Here is a 17,222-nt window from a genome sequence, read left to right as displayed (position 1 = left end):
TGAGTATGTTGAAAGGAGTGTAGTCATGATGCATCACTCTGAGTAATTCATAAAGACAAAACACACAAAGATAGGAGTGTAGTGAAGATGCTCCACTCGGATAAAAAATAATGTTTTTTTTAAATGGTAATATATTGAGCTTTAAAAACAGAGATAGGAGTGTAGAGATGTGTCACTCTGTGTAATTTATAAAGATGCTTAAGTGCACAAAGGTAAGTTAGAGTAAGATACAAAGATAGGAGTGTAGTGAAGATGCTCCACTCTGCATAAAGTGATGTGGTTTAGACATAGATTAAAAAATATATATGTTGTATAAAATGATAACACACAAAGATAGGAGTGTGAAGATGCTTCACTCTGAGACTTATTGTGATGTAGTGAGGTGAAAACAAAGATAGGAGTGTAAGGTAAGAGCATCACTTGGTTTCATTTCTTGAAGAACTTTTTGTTGAGGAGGAAGATGAGCAGGTTGACGTTGACCTTCGCCTTGTCGAACATCTTCATGACCGCCACACCCTCGTACTGGAGCTGCAGCAGGTCCTATAACACACACACACACACACACACACATCATGAACACACACATGGAAAACACATTTTTTTTTATAGGTGACAGGAAATAGTCCCAAAAATGTGGTCAAACCTGATATTTGAGCGGGAACTCCTCCATCTCCACGCCAAGGAAGCGGGCTTTTACTTTGAAACTTCCTGTCTCGGGTCCGGGTGTGATGTCAAAGACCACGTTCTTAAACCTGGAAACCATCACACAACCAATCAGCTCTGATGCCACCTGGAGCCCAGGTGAGATCACAGAAGTGTAGCATGAGTGTGTGTGTGTGTGTGTGTGTGTGTGTGTATGCTCACTGTGTGTGTGGCAGGTCAGTGATCTCCAGCAGCACTCCCTTCTCCTGCAGCCGGGCGGCGCTGTAGCTCAGAGCGGGAAGCTTCTTCTTCATTTTGCTCTCTGTTGTTTTCTTATTGGTTGATTTACTACAACACACAGCCAATCAGAGATTAGGAAGTCAGATCAAGGACCAATCAGAGAGGACGTGTTTCTGTGTCTTGAGTTTACCTGCTGGTGGTCAGGTTGTCCAGACAGGAAGTGATGTAATGCCTGTAGTAGTCCACCTGCTCGCTGTGGAAGCTGCTCTTCTCCTGCAGACTGCTGAGGGTCTGACGCAGCTTCTGAAGCTCCGCCCCTCGCCGCTGACGGTGCAGGCGCTGCTGACGGATGTCCTGAGGTGGAAGGGACAGGTGTGTTCAGGTTTAAGCTAAAAGATGTAACCTTCACAATAAAAGCCCGCGTTGTCGTAAATGGTTGAATTCAAGGAGTTTTATTTTGAAACTCAGGTAGACTCACCTTGGCGATCATGGTCAGGATCTGGTTCTCGGTCTGAGGTGGTCTCAGGACTCCGAGCCCCTCCAGACGACGAAGACTCCTCACGATCTTCCTCTTCTTCTCCTCCAAACTCAGGTTCCCGTTCGCCATCAGCGACTGGTTCCTCTTCAGCTTGTCCGGCGTGCGAGCGTCCTGACGAGCACGCCGCTGCACCAGCCAATCATGACATGCTTCCTGTGGAGGAGGAGGAGACGTTTACCTGAGCCCTACCTGTGTGTGTGTGTGTGTGTGTGTGTGTTAAAGACCCTCTCTGCGTATGTGTGTGTACCTGATCATGTGACGCAGACGCTCTCAGGATGTGACTCAGAGAGTCGCCGGGCTGAGTTCTGATTATGTCGATGATCAGCTGCTTTGTGCTGGAACAAAACAGGAAGTGAGTCTGTTAGCTGTTAAATCTGAGCGTGCTCAGTGTCAGAACACCTGAGGAAAGATGCTAACATGCTAACCTACCTGAGCAGCAGCGCTCTGGCGTCCTGTTTGTCGTCGGGCTCGTTGAAGATGTCGAACTTGCTGGTGAGCGTCAGAGAAACCTCCATCTTACCCTCCGAGCCCGGATCAGCTGACGAATCACCTGAGAGCAGAGAAAACAAAACCAGGACCAGGATCAGGATCAGGATCAGGATTTGGTGCATGTCTGAGTGTGTGGTGGGAGTGTGAGCTGCAGTACCCATGAGCTCCTGCAGGGTGGGCACTGGTCCTAGGTCGTTCAGCAGCAGCCTGAGAGGGTCTGAGGGGTCTGGACACAAAACCTGCTGCTGCTCCAATAACAGCTGGAACACACACACACACACACACACACACACACACACACACACACACACACACACACACACACACACACACACACACACACATTTATCACCATTTTTTCACAGATTTCTATTGAATCAGGCCTCAAACGTGTTACCCTGTGTTTGTGTGTGTGTGTGTGTGTGTGTGTGTGTGTGTGTGTGTGTGTGTGTGTGTGTGTGTTACCTTGTGTGTGTTGAGCAGCTCACTGACTGATATGTAGACGACAGGTTTGTTGACGATGAGCAGCTCGGAGAATTCGTCCATGCTGAATCGCTCCTCAGGCTCCGGGACGTCACACACACAAAACAGGAACTTCCTGTTTACACACCGACACACACACCTGGTTAAAGCGGTCTACGTTGCGCAGGTGTGTGTTTGTGTCACTGAAGCTGTGACTGACCTGAAGCGGTTGTGGGTCTGGGTTATGTACTGGTTCAGGACTCGGACGTGGTACCCGTCTCCCTGGAAGTGCTTGTTGGCGGCGGCGTGCTGCAGCATGCGGGCGATGGAGCCCAGGATGTGACGCTGCTCAGGCTGGAGGGCGGAGCCGGCGGACCTGTCGACCACATCGAAACCGTCTGGAGCCACGATGGCGGGGTTCATGTAGCGGTAGTAGATCAGGTTACCTACGATCTGAGAGGGGGCGGGGCTTAGAGTCACACCTTAAGAGAGAAAGAGGCGGGGTCTAAATCTGATGCTCACCTTGTACAGGTCGTCCTCGCTGGCGGAGGGAAACTTCTCCATGAGAGCGTTTCTGAGAACCTTCGCCGTGTAACGCAGACCGTACCTGAAACACACACACACACAGGTGAGTTCTACAGGTGTCTCTGAACAGGTGAACAGGTGACCAGGTGACCAGGTGAGTACGTACGGCAGCTTGTGCAGGTTGGAGGTGATGGCTTTGAGCACTCGGTCGGTCAGATTCTTCAGGTTGATGATGGCGATGTCGATGCGTCTCCGGACTTCAGGGTGACTCAGAGCGTCCTCAGGTGTGACATCATACGGCAGAGAGCTGGAGGGAGGGGCACACAGGTGAGTCAGGTATGAAGCAGGAAAGGTCAAAGGTCACCTGCGTTAAGTTTGTGTTCCTGGTCTAACCTCTTGGTTCCAGTCTGAGTCTCGTTCTGGTTGATCCAGGTCTTGTAGACGTCCACGGGGTCGGTCCGGATGCTGACGGTCCGGTCCTGTAAGACGTCCTGCAGAGCTGGACCCAGAGAGTCCCGCAAAGCGTTCTGGCCCCGAGCGTGGCGGTAGAAGTTCACCAGCATCTTGATGACGGTGGGGTTACCTGTGACCACGTCTTTGGGCTGCTCCACCTTCAGCCTGACGTCGCCATGGAGACAGACGGGTGTTACAGACGACATCACAGCACATGGCTCCTCTGTGTGTGTGTGTGTGTGTGTGTGTGTGTGTGTGTGTGTGTGTGTGTGTGTGTGTGTGTGTGTGTGTGTGTGAGTGAGAGTGTGTGTGACCTGATCTCGTAGCGCAGAGCCTCGGTGAACAGCTGCAGCAGCAGGTACGCCTCCCTGCGGTCGGAGCCGTAGTTGAAGAGGCTGAACACCAACATCTCCATGAAGGCGTTGGAGCGGCTCTGGGGCATCAGGAAGATCAGCTGGGCCAGGTACAGGGGCTGGGTCTGGGACACACACATTTAAGACCAGGATCAGACCAGGTCTGTGATTTTAGCAGCTAGAACAGGTGTGTGTGTGTGTGAGTCTCACCTGCAGCAGGTAGAACAGGTGTTGGTACGCCTCCAGCCGGTCTCGTCTGTCCCGGCTCAGCGCCTTCAGTCCTTTACTCCGACCCACGTCCATCATGTCCGACAGCTGCTCCGCGTTCTTCTTCGTTAGTTTCTTACAGTGAGACACCACTTCCTGTTTACAGAGAGACCAAAGAGGCGGAGCTAAAGAGGGTCAGATTTACCTGTCCTACCTTCATTTATCTACCTGAAGTGTTTCACCTGCCTAGTATAACCAGGTAGATATATACCAGCCTGTAGGGGTCTCTACCTGTAACGTGGCTCGGTTGCGGACCAGCAGTCCGATCTTCAGGTCCATCAGGTTCAGGTCGGCCTCCAGCTGCCGGTTGAAGCGGATGCTCCTCACCACCTCCTCCCTCAGACGCAGCAGCTGCGCCTCCTCTTTGATGTCACCGTCTCCCAGGTCGAGCAGGTGAACGAACTTTCTCACCACAGACAGAGGGGGCGTGTCCGAGTGCACTGAGGACAAAAGGGGGAGGGGCTTAGTTTGTTTGGTGATGTCACTGTGTCTCGTTAGGTTTTCCTCGTTAGGGAACTTACCCAGCATCCTGTACTCGTCTCGAGCCCGGTTAGCTCTGAAGAAGGCCTGGATCTTTATGACAGCGCCCACCTGTGGACACACAGAGGAACTACATGTGAGGAGCACACACAGGAGGGGCTGATCTCTGATTGGCTGGATGTAACCTGTTGTTTAACTGTAGGAATCCTCTTCCTGCCTCTTACTGTCAGGTTGATGTGACGAGTGCAGCCACAGGTTAATGCTAATTAGCTTAGCATGGCATAAAGACTAGCTTCATAAATTACGAAAACTCACTTTTCTGATCCAACCCAAACGTTTAAACTCTATGAACTCAAAGAGGGGTCACAAAGATGTAAAGTCCATTTCTCTGAGGCGCTGCTGACAGAAAAATAAAAGAGATCCTGAGATGATTCTCAGGTGAGTGAATTATTTAAAAAACTTACGTGACGTCTGAAGAAACTCAGCCGAGCTCGGTATCTCCTCCTCGCCAACCACATCCTGACAAACGACTGAATCTGTTCATCAAACACAGACAAACAATGAGAGAAACTTCTGCCATTCTGCAACCTTTAAAAACACTTAAAACACTCTAAAAAAATCTTTTAAACAGTTTAAATACTCTAAAAATTCTGTAAAAAATTTTTTTTAAAAATCTTAAAATAATTTAAAAACTTTGCAAATACTTTTTAAAAATCTTAAACACATTTAAACACTTCAACATGCTTAGAAACGCTTGAAAACAATTATAAAACACTTTAAAAAACACTGCACAAAATTTTAAACGGTCAAAAGACTCTTTCAAAGCACTTTGAAACTCTTGAAAAAACACTTAAAACACTCTGGAAAGTCTTCAAACAAAAAACTCCTTCAAAAAAATCTAAAAACACTTATATCAAAAAATATATTAATAAATAATTAATGTTAATTAAATGTAAATATTAAGAACAAATATTAAAAACTCTTATTACACTTTCAAAGCAATCTACAAACTCTTTTAAAATACCTTAAAAACAATTAAAAACTCTTTTAAAAAACACAAGAAAACTTTTAAACTATCACAACACTTGAAAAAATACTTTAAAAACTCTTAAAACAATTAAAAACTCATTTAAAACACTTGAAAACACTTGAAAACACTTCGTAAACTCTTCAAACACTAACAAAAAACATTTCCAACACTTAAAAAACTCTTTAAAAAATCAAAAGATTGTAAAAGGACACAATACACTTTAAAAACTCTTTAAAAACACCTTAAAAACTCTTTAAAAAAAATCTTAAAGGACTAAGGAGAACTCCTTAAAATCACTTTTAAAACTTTTAAACACTTTTATAACAATCTACAGACTTCTAAAATCAATATAAAAACTCTTTAAAAACACTTAAAGAACTTTAAAACTATTAAAACACTTAAAAAAAATTACAAACTCTTAAAACAATTTAAAACACTTGAAAAAAAATAATTAATTCTTAAAACACTGACAAAAAAAACTTTTTCTATGCTTAAAAACAACTCTTGAAATTTTCTTGATCTTGAAATGATAAAAAAAACTACTCTTAAAACTCTTAAAACTCCTTAAAAGAAACTCTACAAACCCTTAAAACATTTTAATAAACTTTTTCAAACACACTTAAAATCACATTGGAAACACTTTTATAACTCTTAAAACACTTTATAAACTCTTATTTTGCGTAAAGGTGATCAAACATTGGACAGGTGTGTTCTGAAACCTTGATGGTCGTGGTTACCTTCACAGCAGCTCTCCAGTTCATGTAGAGGAACTGCAGCCGACGTCTGTACGCCCCCTGCTGGACAAACCTCCTCCAGTGAGACTGAAAACAGAGACACAGGTGAGACTTCATCTCTTTAAAACCTCAGCCAGCTCTCAGGTATGTCCTCACCTGGATGGTGATGACAGCAGGCGTCTGGCTCATCAGGTAACGCCGTCGAGCGTCCAGCCTCTGCCTGACCAGGTGACCCCGACAGGCAGCCTGTAGGCGAACCACGAGGGCTTCACTGCTCCGCCACAGCACGCCACGACTGTGTGAGCCTGAAACATCACTGACCACTTCCTGTGGGAGAGACATGACATCATGCATCACGTGACATCACAGACCAGGTCACGTCTCAGCAGGTGAGTATCAGCAGGGTCTGACCTGGATCTGGTCCCAGTTCAGGAACACACTGTTCTGGATGAACCCGCTCGGTTTGTTCCAGCTGCCCTCCAGACGGTTCAGGTGGAAGTAGTAAAAGGAGCCGTCCTCGAGCCGGAACCGGACCCACGGACTCCTGTTGTCCCCTGAACACAAAGACAGGTGTTAACTTCCTGTCTCACCTGATGACTCCGCCCTCTCATCCAAATATGGTCATTTAAGACAACAGGAAACCGAGGTCAGAGGTAGATCTGTGTGGTTACCTGAGTGCGTCCTGTGGGTGATCAGGTGCAGCAGCTCCCTCTGATACTCAGCAGCACAGGTGGGGATGACGCCCTGCAGGTTCACCTCAGGTAGACTGAGGACACGCAGAGTCTGAGCTGCTCGGTTCTCCTTCACCGCCTGATTCACGGCAGCCACAGAGAGGCACACTGAACACACACACACACACACACACACACACACACACACAGGTAAACAGATGTTTTTATCAGGTGTGTATCACAGAGATTTGGTGTGTGTTTGCGTGTGTGTGAGCCTCACACTTCAGCGCTCTCTGGCTCTGCTGATTGGCTCTCCTCACCGCCTCCTGGATATCAGCCAACCACAGCTCAGCATCAGGGTCTCTGCTCACCTGAGTGGACAGAGGAGGTCACCTTCACAGACTCAGCGTGACGGCTCAGCTTCTACAGTCTGTGTTAAACTGGAGTCTCAGGTGTGTTTACCAGAGGATTGTGTTTGGTTTACCTGGGACAGGTGTGTTTTCCTGTAGGTGTGTGTTAACTGGTGCTAAGTTAACCTCTGTGTGAGTGTGTGTGTGTGTGTGTGTGTGTTTACTTGTGCTTACTTAACCGGAGTGTGTGTGTGTGTGTGTATAAAAGTGTGTTTTCCTATGCTTGGTTTTCTGTGTGTGTGTGTGAGTGTGAGTGTGTGTGTTTTTCTGAGCTTAGTATTCCTCTGTGTGTGTGTGTTCTTGTGTGTGTGTGTCTGTGTGTTAACATGTGCTCAGTTAACTTGAGAGTGTGTGTGTGTGTGTGTGTGTGTGTGTGTGTGTGTGTGTGTGTGTGTGTGTGTGTGTGTGTGCGTGTGTGTGTGTGTGTGTGTGTTTGGTGTGTGTGTGTGTTTAGTGTGTGTGTGTGTGTGTTTGGTGTGTGTGTGTCTGTGTGTGTGTTAACATGTGCTTAGTTTATTTAAGAGTGTGTGTGTGTTTACTTGGGCTTACTTAACTGGAGTGTGTGTGTGTATATTAGTGTGTTTTCCTATGCTTGGTTGTCTGTGTGTGTGTGTGTGTGTGTGTTTAACTGTGCTGAGTTTATTCCAGTGTGTGTGTGTGTGAGTGTGAGTGTGTGTTTGCTTGACAGTGTTAAGTTTTCCTCTGTGTGTGTGTGTGTGTATGTGTTTGCTTGACAGTGTTAAGTTTTCCTCTGTGTGTGTGTGTGTGTGTTCTTGTGTGTTTGCCTGTGCTAAGTTTACCTGAATGTGTGTTAGTGAGTCTGTGTGTGTGTTTGTTTACCTGTGCTTATTTGTAATTTGTGTAGTTTACCTGAGTGTGTTTGTGTTTTGTTCATGTTTGTGTGTGTGTGTGGGGGTTTATTTGTGCTTGGTTTACCTGAGTGTGTGTGAGTCTGTGTGTTTTTTGTGTGTGATTACCTTTCTAAGTTTACCTATGTGTGTGTGTGTGTGTGTGTGTGTGTGTGTGTGTGTGTGTGTGTGTGTGTGTGTGTGTGTGTGTGTGTGTGTGTGTACCTGTGCTCTGTGTTTCTGGGCCGTGCTCAGCAGACTCAGGTATCTGCAGGTGTTCTCAGGTAGAACCTGCTCCACTCCAGCAGAGGGCAGCATCAGGAGGGAGAGCAGCTTCTCTGCGTCTCCTCTCAGCACGGCCTGGTTCACCTGAGCCAGCACCTGCAGCTCTGAGGTCACACACACACACACACACACACACACACACACACACACACACACAGAGGAAGGTCAGAGGTCACACACACACAGGAAGGTCAGAGGTTAAGATGTGTGTGTGTGTGTGTTTTCTAACGTATGTGTTCGTCCTGAGCGGTGGCGTTGACCTTGTTGATTTCCTCCTGCAGGTGATTCCAGGTGAGCAGCTGTTTCCCCGCCTGCTTCTTGGCGCCGAGCAGAGCGTCAAAGTACCTGAGGGGTTAAACCGTAACGTTAAACCGTCTTTGTTTCTCAGATGATTTCTTCTTCTGTGGTGTAAATTCTGATTATTTAAATGACCACACAGCTGATACATCATCTATGACATCATCCATCGCCATCCAGGTTTGATATCAGTCGTTACCTGTCCAGGAGGGTGTGGTCCACGTCAGACAGCCCTGCAGACGGACTGACCAATGAGGAGCTGAACTTCTGCATATGCCCCGCCTCCACAGCCTGATTGATGAGAGCGACAGCTGACAGCATCTCCACGGCAACAAATAGCTCCTCCTGCTGCAGCTCCCCCTGGTGGAGAACACAGGCGGCACGCTCACATCACATGATCATCTCACTAAAAACAGCTGTTTGTTACCTTGTCTAACCAGCAGGGGGCAGCACAGAGATGAAGCTGCTGCTGAGCCCTGAGCGCTGTCTGACAGGTGAGTGCGCGGCGTACCTGAGGGCTCTGTCTCTGCAGCAGCTGCAGCTCTCTGTGATACAGAGACGCAGCGAATGGAAACACCTCTGGAAGCTGGAGGTCAGAGGTCATCAGACAGCTGACTGTGTGCCGGGGGTCACTGCCTCGCAGGGACGAGTTCACACTCTGCACGGCAGCATCCACTAAAACACACACAGAAACACACACAGAAACACACACAGTTTAGTATTATAGTATTATGTGTCTCAGTCTTGTATTCCCTGTAATGTCCAGCAGGAGGCGCCTTCTGCTTGCAAGACAGTCCAGCTGCAGACCTCCACTCTTTGGGATTTGAAGTAAAAATTTCAAAATAAAAGTTGCATTCGAAGTTACATTGGATAAACACTTCGAGTTTTTTCTGTGTTTTGCTTACTTTGGCTAACCTGATTCCTGGATAGTGTGACATTGAGAAAACAAAATATATAAACCACATCTTCTAGTATCACTGACCACCCCCTTCTGGTGTAATGATGTCATTTTTTCATTTGTTTCACGGCCCTGCTAGCTTAGCTTAGCAGATGATAACAGTTTCCCCAAGAAAACTCTGATTTAGGATTTTCCTCCTGAAGGTTTACTGAAGAACTGAACACACAAATAAATGTTCATTACTCTCTATCACTAGATTCCTATTCAACACGTTCAACGTGTTATACATCTCCTGATAAACCAAAAGCAATAGAGTGTTTTCACGTGACGTTATCAACTCGAGCTTGTTGGAGGCACTTGCTGGTATAAAGGATTGTTGTTGCACAAAATTGTAAATTACTGCCTTTTTTTTTCTTGCTGCACTAATCAGTCGGACTGAGAATAACATTTCATATGCTTTCCACGACCAAAAACTATTCCAGATTTGGGTTAGGAGTGTCAATAGTTGTCTGAAGGATGGAGGACATTGTGGTTAGCTAAGCTCTATCAGGATTTTTAAGGTGATAATCTGTCATTAATCTCAACATTCAAGCCTGTTCACAGCATTTCCTGTCAGGTAGGTCGTGTTGTCTGTCCATAGCATCTTAAAATCACACTTTAGTAAAAGTTAACATATTATGATAGAGTATAACTTTGATTCAGAGGGCAATAAATCGCACATAAGTAAAGCTTTCAGGGTTTTTTTTTACAGTGATCCTCTCCCAAAAGAATATTATATATTCCATGGACCTCCTCTTCCATGAACATTATAGAGATAACATCTTTGTTTTCATACCTTTGGGTAGCAAAGGTAGGTATAGCATTTTTCCACACTTGCTGGTGGATAAGACATCTTAAAAATCACATTTTACCACACACGTCTATCTTTGTCCATTCAATATTTATGTTTGTGTACCTCCATAGCAGTTGCACATCCAGGTAACTACCCAAATCGTGACGTCAGTGCAAACACTCTACATGAAAAAAAATTGTGCTAACTTGATGCTAATGTATATTTTCCTACCTAAATCGCATTTATATGCTAGTGGTTAGCATATATATTGATACAACTTCAGTTTTAAACGAGAATTTCTACTTTCATCACAAAAACATATCACAGTTAGTCTCTGTTACTCAAACCTCTAAATGTCAAAACACAAACAGACAAATGTTTCCAACAAGAAAATAAAATAAAACTTAAATGCAGACTATGGCTCAAATTATTGCTATTACCACTTCAAGACACTAGATGGCGTACTTCAGTCGGTAATTTATAATAAAACAATAAAATCGACGTCAGATGACGTGCAATTTTTTTACTTGTCTTTATTTAATTAAGAACAGAAATGCCCTGATTCATTGACCAGTTTCAAACTTTTTAAAATTTATAAACTCTTTGTTAGCTCAATAAAATAATGTTTTTTTACGTCTTACGTCTTCTGAAAGTGGAGGTCTGCAGCTGGACCCCTCTCTCTGCTTATTTCACCTTAACAAACGGGGTCAGTCTTACCTGCTTGAGCTCTGGTGGCCTCCCGGTTGGCGATGATCACTCCGTCCTGCAGCTCGTCCGGCTCCAGAGGGTCAACACAGCCCTGATCCTGGGGTCAAAGGTCACACAGAGGTTTGTAAAGGAGCAGGTCACAGAGTTTAAACGTGAAGGAATGATTGACGGGTCAGTGTACGTACCAGAGCTTTCTGCTGCCGGTCTGCACACAGCTGATCCAGGTACCAGGGCCCATTGTCCGTACGGAGGCCCCTGAGGCCCAAACATGGCAGCTGCAGAGCGGCGAGCAGCAACAGCTCATCTGAGGAGTCGAGCGCTTCGTCCACCTGCTCCACGGCAGACCGCACTGAAAACACACACCACACACACACACACACAATAAACCCAAACGATCATCGATTACAACCACAGAGAGGCGAGTCAAGAAGGAGACCATCTCACCGTTTACGACCCGGATGTTTTGCTGGATCTCCTTCTGGGTCAGAAACTCCTCGTAGATATCCTTCTCCTCTGGACCTCCTCCCTGACACACACACACACACACACACATTAGAAGTGTCCATTTATCATCCACCCCCCCTCTCTGACCAATCACAGCTCAGCTCTCACCCTGCTGGCGGCCTCCTCCTCCTTCCTCCTCCTGGCCTGGCGCAGCATCTCCTGGTACACGCTCATCAGCGCCTCCTGCAGGTCGGTGAGGAGAGCGTTGGGGTTTCTCAGAGCGTCAGCCGTCGCCTCCACACGTCCTCGGTCGACCGCTTCGTTAATGGCTATCACTGCCGCGTGGACTGATGGGAAAAAGAATCACACATCCTGTTTATCCTCATTTCTCCTTCATCTCCTCCTCCTCCTCCTCCTCCCTCGTTACCTGCAGCTTCGTCCACCGAAAGCTCATTGGCCAGAATTCCTCCGATCTTGTTGAACGCCGGCATCTGGATCCCGTATTTATCCAACTCCATCCGGATGTTGTTGATCTCCTCCTCTGAAAACACAAACACACATTCATGGCTTAAGTCTCTAACCTGCATTCCCTCTGATATCCAGCAGGGGGCGACTCCTCCAATCCCATTAATCAGTCTTTCTGATATATTCACCTGTGAACTTCACTTTTCCACACAGGTCGTGAATCTGAGGAGCCAAACCTCGCCTGTACAGGAAGAGACTGAGAGAAAGAGACGGGCTGTTAGCTGAACACACAGACAGACAGACAGAGAGAGAGACAGACAGGTGAGCTCACCTGAGAGCGTGGATACAGTAAACTGTCCTCGGCATGTTCTTCTTGTCGTAGATGTCCGTAGTTTCAGGGTGGAAGATCTTAAAAACAAAACATGTTTCTGATAAATCCTCTGATCAGCTGATTCAGAAAGAGATCAGTAACGGTGCGTTCACTGACCGCCGGCAGCCCCAGTGATGTCATGGCGTTCCTCCAGTGGTTGATGTTGTCGGTGTGGCGAAACTGAAGCCCCACAGCCTGATGGATAGAAACACACACTACTCATTTCACTGCGACCGAGTGTGTGTGTGTATTTGTTCGTAATGTGTGTATCAGTAGTGAGTGTGTGTTACGTTGTAGCGCTGCTGCTCGGGGTCGTAGATCTTCTTCAGGCTGACGACGTTCGGAGCGAATCGATGACCCAGTTTGGCGAGGATGACGCCGTTCCTCAGCGCCTCCTCCAGCTCTGTGGGAGAAGGAAGCTCCTCCCCCAGACACGCCTCCATCCACCTGTGGAGGGAAAACAGCAGTGATGTCATTCTTTTTTTAAAAAAGTTCATGTAAACAGACCTAGAGGGAATAAAGTAACTTGTACTCATTCTTTCTTAAAACCAGCAAAAGTCAATGAGCTGATTTTTCTGACACACACATTACATTTCAACAACAAGGCTTGAAGTTAAATCAGTTTTCTTCTGGGATTTAAATAGTTAAATACAGATTAGTCATTTATATCAATTCATGCACCAATTAATCTAATTTTATCATAACATGTAGGCCTGGCCAACAGGAAATAATATTTTATGTGTTAACAGCATCCTTTGTCAGGTTGATCATAGTATAAAATGATTTATTGCTTGTGTCAAGTGAATGATGCATCTGATAAGCGTCCCCTCCAAAAACTTGTGTGCTCAATCACAATCTCAATATTGATCCAAAAAATCGCAAGTAGATTATTTTCCAAAGTCGTTCAGCCCTAAACCAAAATAGTGCATTTTCCATCCTTTTAAAAAGGGAATTACATAAAACTGGACACCTGCTTCAGATTTTTTCTTAAACTTTCTCCTGTCAAAGTGCCACTGTCTCATAAACTCCATCCCAGCCATGACCCTGCAACTTCTCTGAGCTGACGGAACTAGCGCCACCCAACTCCCAATGTAACACAGTGTTAATTTGTGGTTAGGAGAGGAAGTGCAAAAATAAATCAATAATGAATGAGAAGTTCAGGCTGCTGACAGTGGGAAAATAATAATTATAATTAATATTTATATATAAAAAAAAGGAATTTAAATCTGGATAGCGGGCCGAAAAAAAATGCTGGCAGGCCATCTTTGGCCCATGAGCCCCAAATTGGACAGCTCTGCAAGCTATTAAAATATATTAAAAGATAAGTGTTTGCAGTTTTTCCTTTGGGGTTTCTCACTTCTGATGGTTAACTCATTCATACTTTTTTTCCTCTAAATGACCAAATGACTGGCTGAATGTTCCCCCTTACTGATCTTCTACTTCTAATCCCACTGCTTATTCATTCCCAGCTGACAGAGTATTTATGGTACAGCATTGTGCACACACATTTAAAAATAAGTTTTTTTATATGAGTGAAAATGAACAAGGTGGGTCTGAGGAAGACGTCACTGACCTCTTGGCCTCCTCCAGCCGGCACAGGTACTGATACGCCTCCCCCTGAACCCTCTGCTCGTCCATCTGCTCGGCTGTCAGACGCTCATCTGTAACACACACACACATTTATATGAACACCGAAACACATTACCAGGCACGGTTTAATAATAATAATAATAACAATAAATTTTATTTGTAGAGCACTTTTCATCAAAGTGATCTCAAAGTGCGACAGTAAAACAAGGTTAAAAACAACAAGATTACAAAGAGGTTAAATGCCTTCAGTGAAAGCTTTTTTAAAAACAAAGGTTTTCAGGCCCTTCTTAAAAGAGTCTGTTGTTTGTGGAGCCCTCAGGTGTTCAGGGAGGGTAGTCCACAAGCGAGGAGCGGCTGAGCTAAAGGCCTGATCACCCATCGTACACAGTTTAGTCCTGGGGGGCAGAAGGAGGTAGTTGTTACCAGAGCGGAGGCGTGATGAGGTTTGTGGTTTGAGAAGTTCTTTTAGGTATGGGGGGGCGTTTCCATGGATGCAGTGGTGGGTTAGGAGGGAGAGTTTGTATTGAATCCTGAGTGAGACCGGAAGCCAGTGGAGAGAGTGAAGGATGGGTGTTATATGGTCGTACTTCCGCACCCTCATCAGGATCCTAGCGGCGCTGTTTTGGATGTACTGGAGTTTTTGTAGGCCCTTGCTAGGAGTCCCGATGAGGAGTGCGTTGCAGTAGTCGAGCCTTGAGAAGACAAAGGCATGGACCAGTTTTTCAGCATCTGTAAGACTAAGTTGAACAGATCAGTGTGTGGATGCAGAACAATTTCCTCCAGCTGAACTCGGACAAAACTGGAACCATTGTCTGTGGCCCACAGAAACACGGAGAAAGGGTTATCAGTCACCTTCAGACTCTCTCTCTGAATGTGAGTAACCAGGTTAGAAATCTAGGGGTGATATTGGACTCAGACCTGAACTTTAACAGCCACATCAAATCAATAACATCAGCTGCTTTTTACCATCTCAAAAACATTGCCAGGATTAAAGGAATAGTGTCTAAACCTGACTTAGAGAGACTGATCCACACATTTGTCTCCAGCAGGTTAGATTACTGTAACGGCCTGCTCACTGGACTCAAAACGAGCTGTAAGACAGCTGCAGTACATCCAGAACGCTGCTGCTCGGGTCCTGACCAGAACCAGGAAATACGAGCATATAAGTCCAGTTCTCAGGTCTCTGCACTGGCTTCCTGTGGCTCAGAGAATAGACTTTAAAACAGCTCTGCTTGTTTACAAGTCCCTTAATGGTCTAGCACCAAAGTACATCTTGGACATGCTAGAACCATATGAACCAACTCGGTCTCTGAGAACCTCAGGGAGAGGTCTCCTGCTGGTGCCCAGAGTCAGGACTAAACACGGTGAGGCTTCATTCCAGTTTTACGCCCCCAAAATCTGGATCAGTCTTCCAGAAGATGTGAGACAGGCCTCAACTCTGACAATGTTTAAATCCCGTCTGAAAACAGTTCTGTTCAGCATAGCATACAACAACTGAAAGTATTTTATCTGCACTCTCTTCTTTTGATTTAATTAATCATTTTTAATGTTTTATGATGTGATTTTATGCAATGATTTTATTCTGCCTATTGTGATTTTATTTTATGTTAGCTGTAAAGCACTTTGAATTGCCTTGTGTATGAATTGTGCTCAACAAATAAACTTGCCTTGCCTTGCATAGAGGATGGAGTTTTGCAATGTTTCTAAGGAAATGAAAGGAGGTCTTGTAGATATGTTTTATGTGAGTGTGGAAGGTAAGGTGGCTGTCAAACCTTACACCCAGGTTGGCGACTGTTGATGACAGAGGAATGTGCTGACCAGAGAAGTTGATGTGGGTTATGCTGGAGGACTGGACCTGGTGCGGTGTGCCAACTCAAATGGCTTCAGTTTTTGAACTGTTTAACTGCAGGAAGTTGTTTGACATCCATGCCTTTATCTCCTCAAGGCAGGTGCTCAGAGCCGATGATGAACATGATGATGAACATGTTTAGATGGTTTAGATCTCTAGTTTATTTTGCTTCGTTAATACTCTCATTTGCAATATTCAGATTAGCTGACAACAGCTGCATGCACCACACCCTGCAGTCCTGATAGTCTGTCCCCATCTTGATTAATTTGTGATTTATTTGGCACTGTTAACTTATTTCTTTTCATTTCTGATCTGATAAACGTCTCATCATTTAGCTGTTTACAAATAATTCAGATAAATAACAACAACAATGAGCTGACAGAGCTGTGGTCTCACAGGTAAAATAGTTGCAGCAGGTAATGTTAACTAATAACAAAGCAGACCCTTTAAAGGATCAATAAGTAGAGCTTTAAAACCAGTCATTACACCTGAAAACAGGAAACACCCTGTGCTTCTGACAGATGTCAAAATAAAAGCAGCAGTCTGAACTTAATTAGCTTGAGCATTTTTCTGATGTTTTCCAGGAAAAGAATTACTAATAAATCTTAAAAATCTTCCACAGCCTAATTATAAATTGGTCATTAGAAGCAGCTTTATAATCACTGTTTGTCATAAAAAACATCAGTAAATATATTAGAGATTTTTTTTTCTATCTTTAATTCGCTTGTTTGCTTCAATATGTCAAATTAACAACTTTCGCCTGTTAATGTTAATAAAATAATGAAAAAACAATAATGAAAAACAGTGTGTTTTTGCCTGCATTTATCTGACAATAAAACGGTTTAATATTTCTTTAATGGTAAATGTTGTGATGCTTCTGGTGAAGTATTATCAGAAAGTCACTAGAAGCAGATATTAACCTGAACAGTATTTCTTTAATGAAACAGAGTAAAAACATTAAAAGTTAATTTCTCCAAAACATGTACGAGCTTGTATGAGATGTTTTACTCACAGCGGTTCTGTCCTGAATCCGTCATGTTGGCTTCTCTGTCTCCCGCCGGTTTTCTGACTCAGTGTGGATTCCCTCCGTCACTAAAACGTTTATTTCTAATCTCTAAAGGTTAAAATTAAAAACGAGAACGTCTAAAAAGCTTCCAGCTCCTCCTGAATCCCACAATGCTCACTCCTAGTTCCTGTCTAAAGTTTGAAAGCTCCCGCCGCGCGCTGATTGGCTGAAAAACCAGCGACGCCTCCCATTGGCTGGGACGTTACCCCATAGGATTATGGTCTGTGTAGTCAGCAGTTCTAAAAACGTTAGCTGACGCGAGTTTCGCATTTTATC

The 17,222-nt window shown here is 44.9% G+C and overlaps 1 protein-coding gene across 1 annotated transcript; it reads right to left on the bottom strand.

The window, feature by feature from the left end:
- Nucleotides 1–300: 300 nt before the first annotated feature.
- Nucleotides 301–17,075, bottom strand: iqgap3 (IQ motif containing GTPase activating protein 3). Its single transcript, XM_074683858.1, has 38 exons — nucleotides 16,893–17,075; nucleotides 14,015–14,102; nucleotides 12,732–12,888; nucleotides 12,559–12,636; nucleotides 12,403–12,479; nucleotides 12,260–12,327; nucleotides 12,034–12,147; nucleotides 11,775–11,953; nucleotides 11,607–11,688; nucleotides 11,348–11,511; nucleotides 11,172–11,259; nucleotides 9,236–9,399; nucleotides 8,924–9,084; nucleotides 8,657–8,772; nucleotides 8,368–8,531; nucleotides 7,165–7,255; nucleotides 6,885–7,052; nucleotides 6,625–6,767; nucleotides 6,370–6,540; nucleotides 6,217–6,300; nucleotides 4,914–4,985; nucleotides 4,491–4,560; nucleotides 4,201–4,409; nucleotides 3,913–4,065; nucleotides 3,664–3,827; nucleotides 3,290–3,514; nucleotides 3,063–3,203; nucleotides 2,894–2,978; nucleotides 2,592–2,824; nucleotides 2,375–2,507; nucleotides 2,067–2,169; nucleotides 1,850–1,970; nucleotides 1,668–1,755; nucleotides 1,361–1,573; nucleotides 1,073–1,236; nucleotides 865–990; nucleotides 644–752; nucleotides 301–540 (listed from the first exon to the last, which is right to left on the bottom strand). Exons 1-38 carry the CDS (start codon nucleotides 16,915–16,917, stop codon nucleotides 427–429), a joined length of 4,905 nt encoding a protein of 1,634 aa, XP_074539959.1. The 5' UTR covers nucleotides 16,918–17,075; the 3' UTR covers nucleotides 301–426.
- Nucleotides 17,076–17,222: the final 147 nt, after the last annotated feature.

Source organism: Halichoeres trimaculatus, unplaced genomic scaffold (assembly GCF_033239565.1).
Source record: "Halichoeres trimaculatus isolate MK-OKI-2021-1 unplaced genomic scaffold, fHalTri1.1 fHalTri1_scaffold_12, whole genome shotgun sequence".
In the NCBI taxonomy this organism is placed as follows: Eukaryota; Metazoa; Chordata; class Actinopteri; order Labriformes; family Labridae; genus Halichoeres; species Halichoeres trimaculatus.
Note: the sequence above shows the minus strand (reverse complement) of the source record. Positions and strands in the feature narration are given on the sequence as shown.

Coding starts and splice junctions, on each gene's coding strand:
- iqgap3 (XM_074683858.1), bottom strand. CDS start 16,917: ATGACGGATTCAGGACAGAACCGCT. Junction 11,954..12,033: donor TTCGGTGGACGAAGCTGCAG/GTAACGAGGGAG, acceptor TTTTCCCATCAG/TCCACGCGGCAGTGATAGCC. Junction 7,053..7,164: donor GAGCCAGAGAGCGCTGAAGT/GTGAGGCTCACA, acceptor GTGTGTGTTCAG/TGTGCCTCTCTGTGGCTGCC.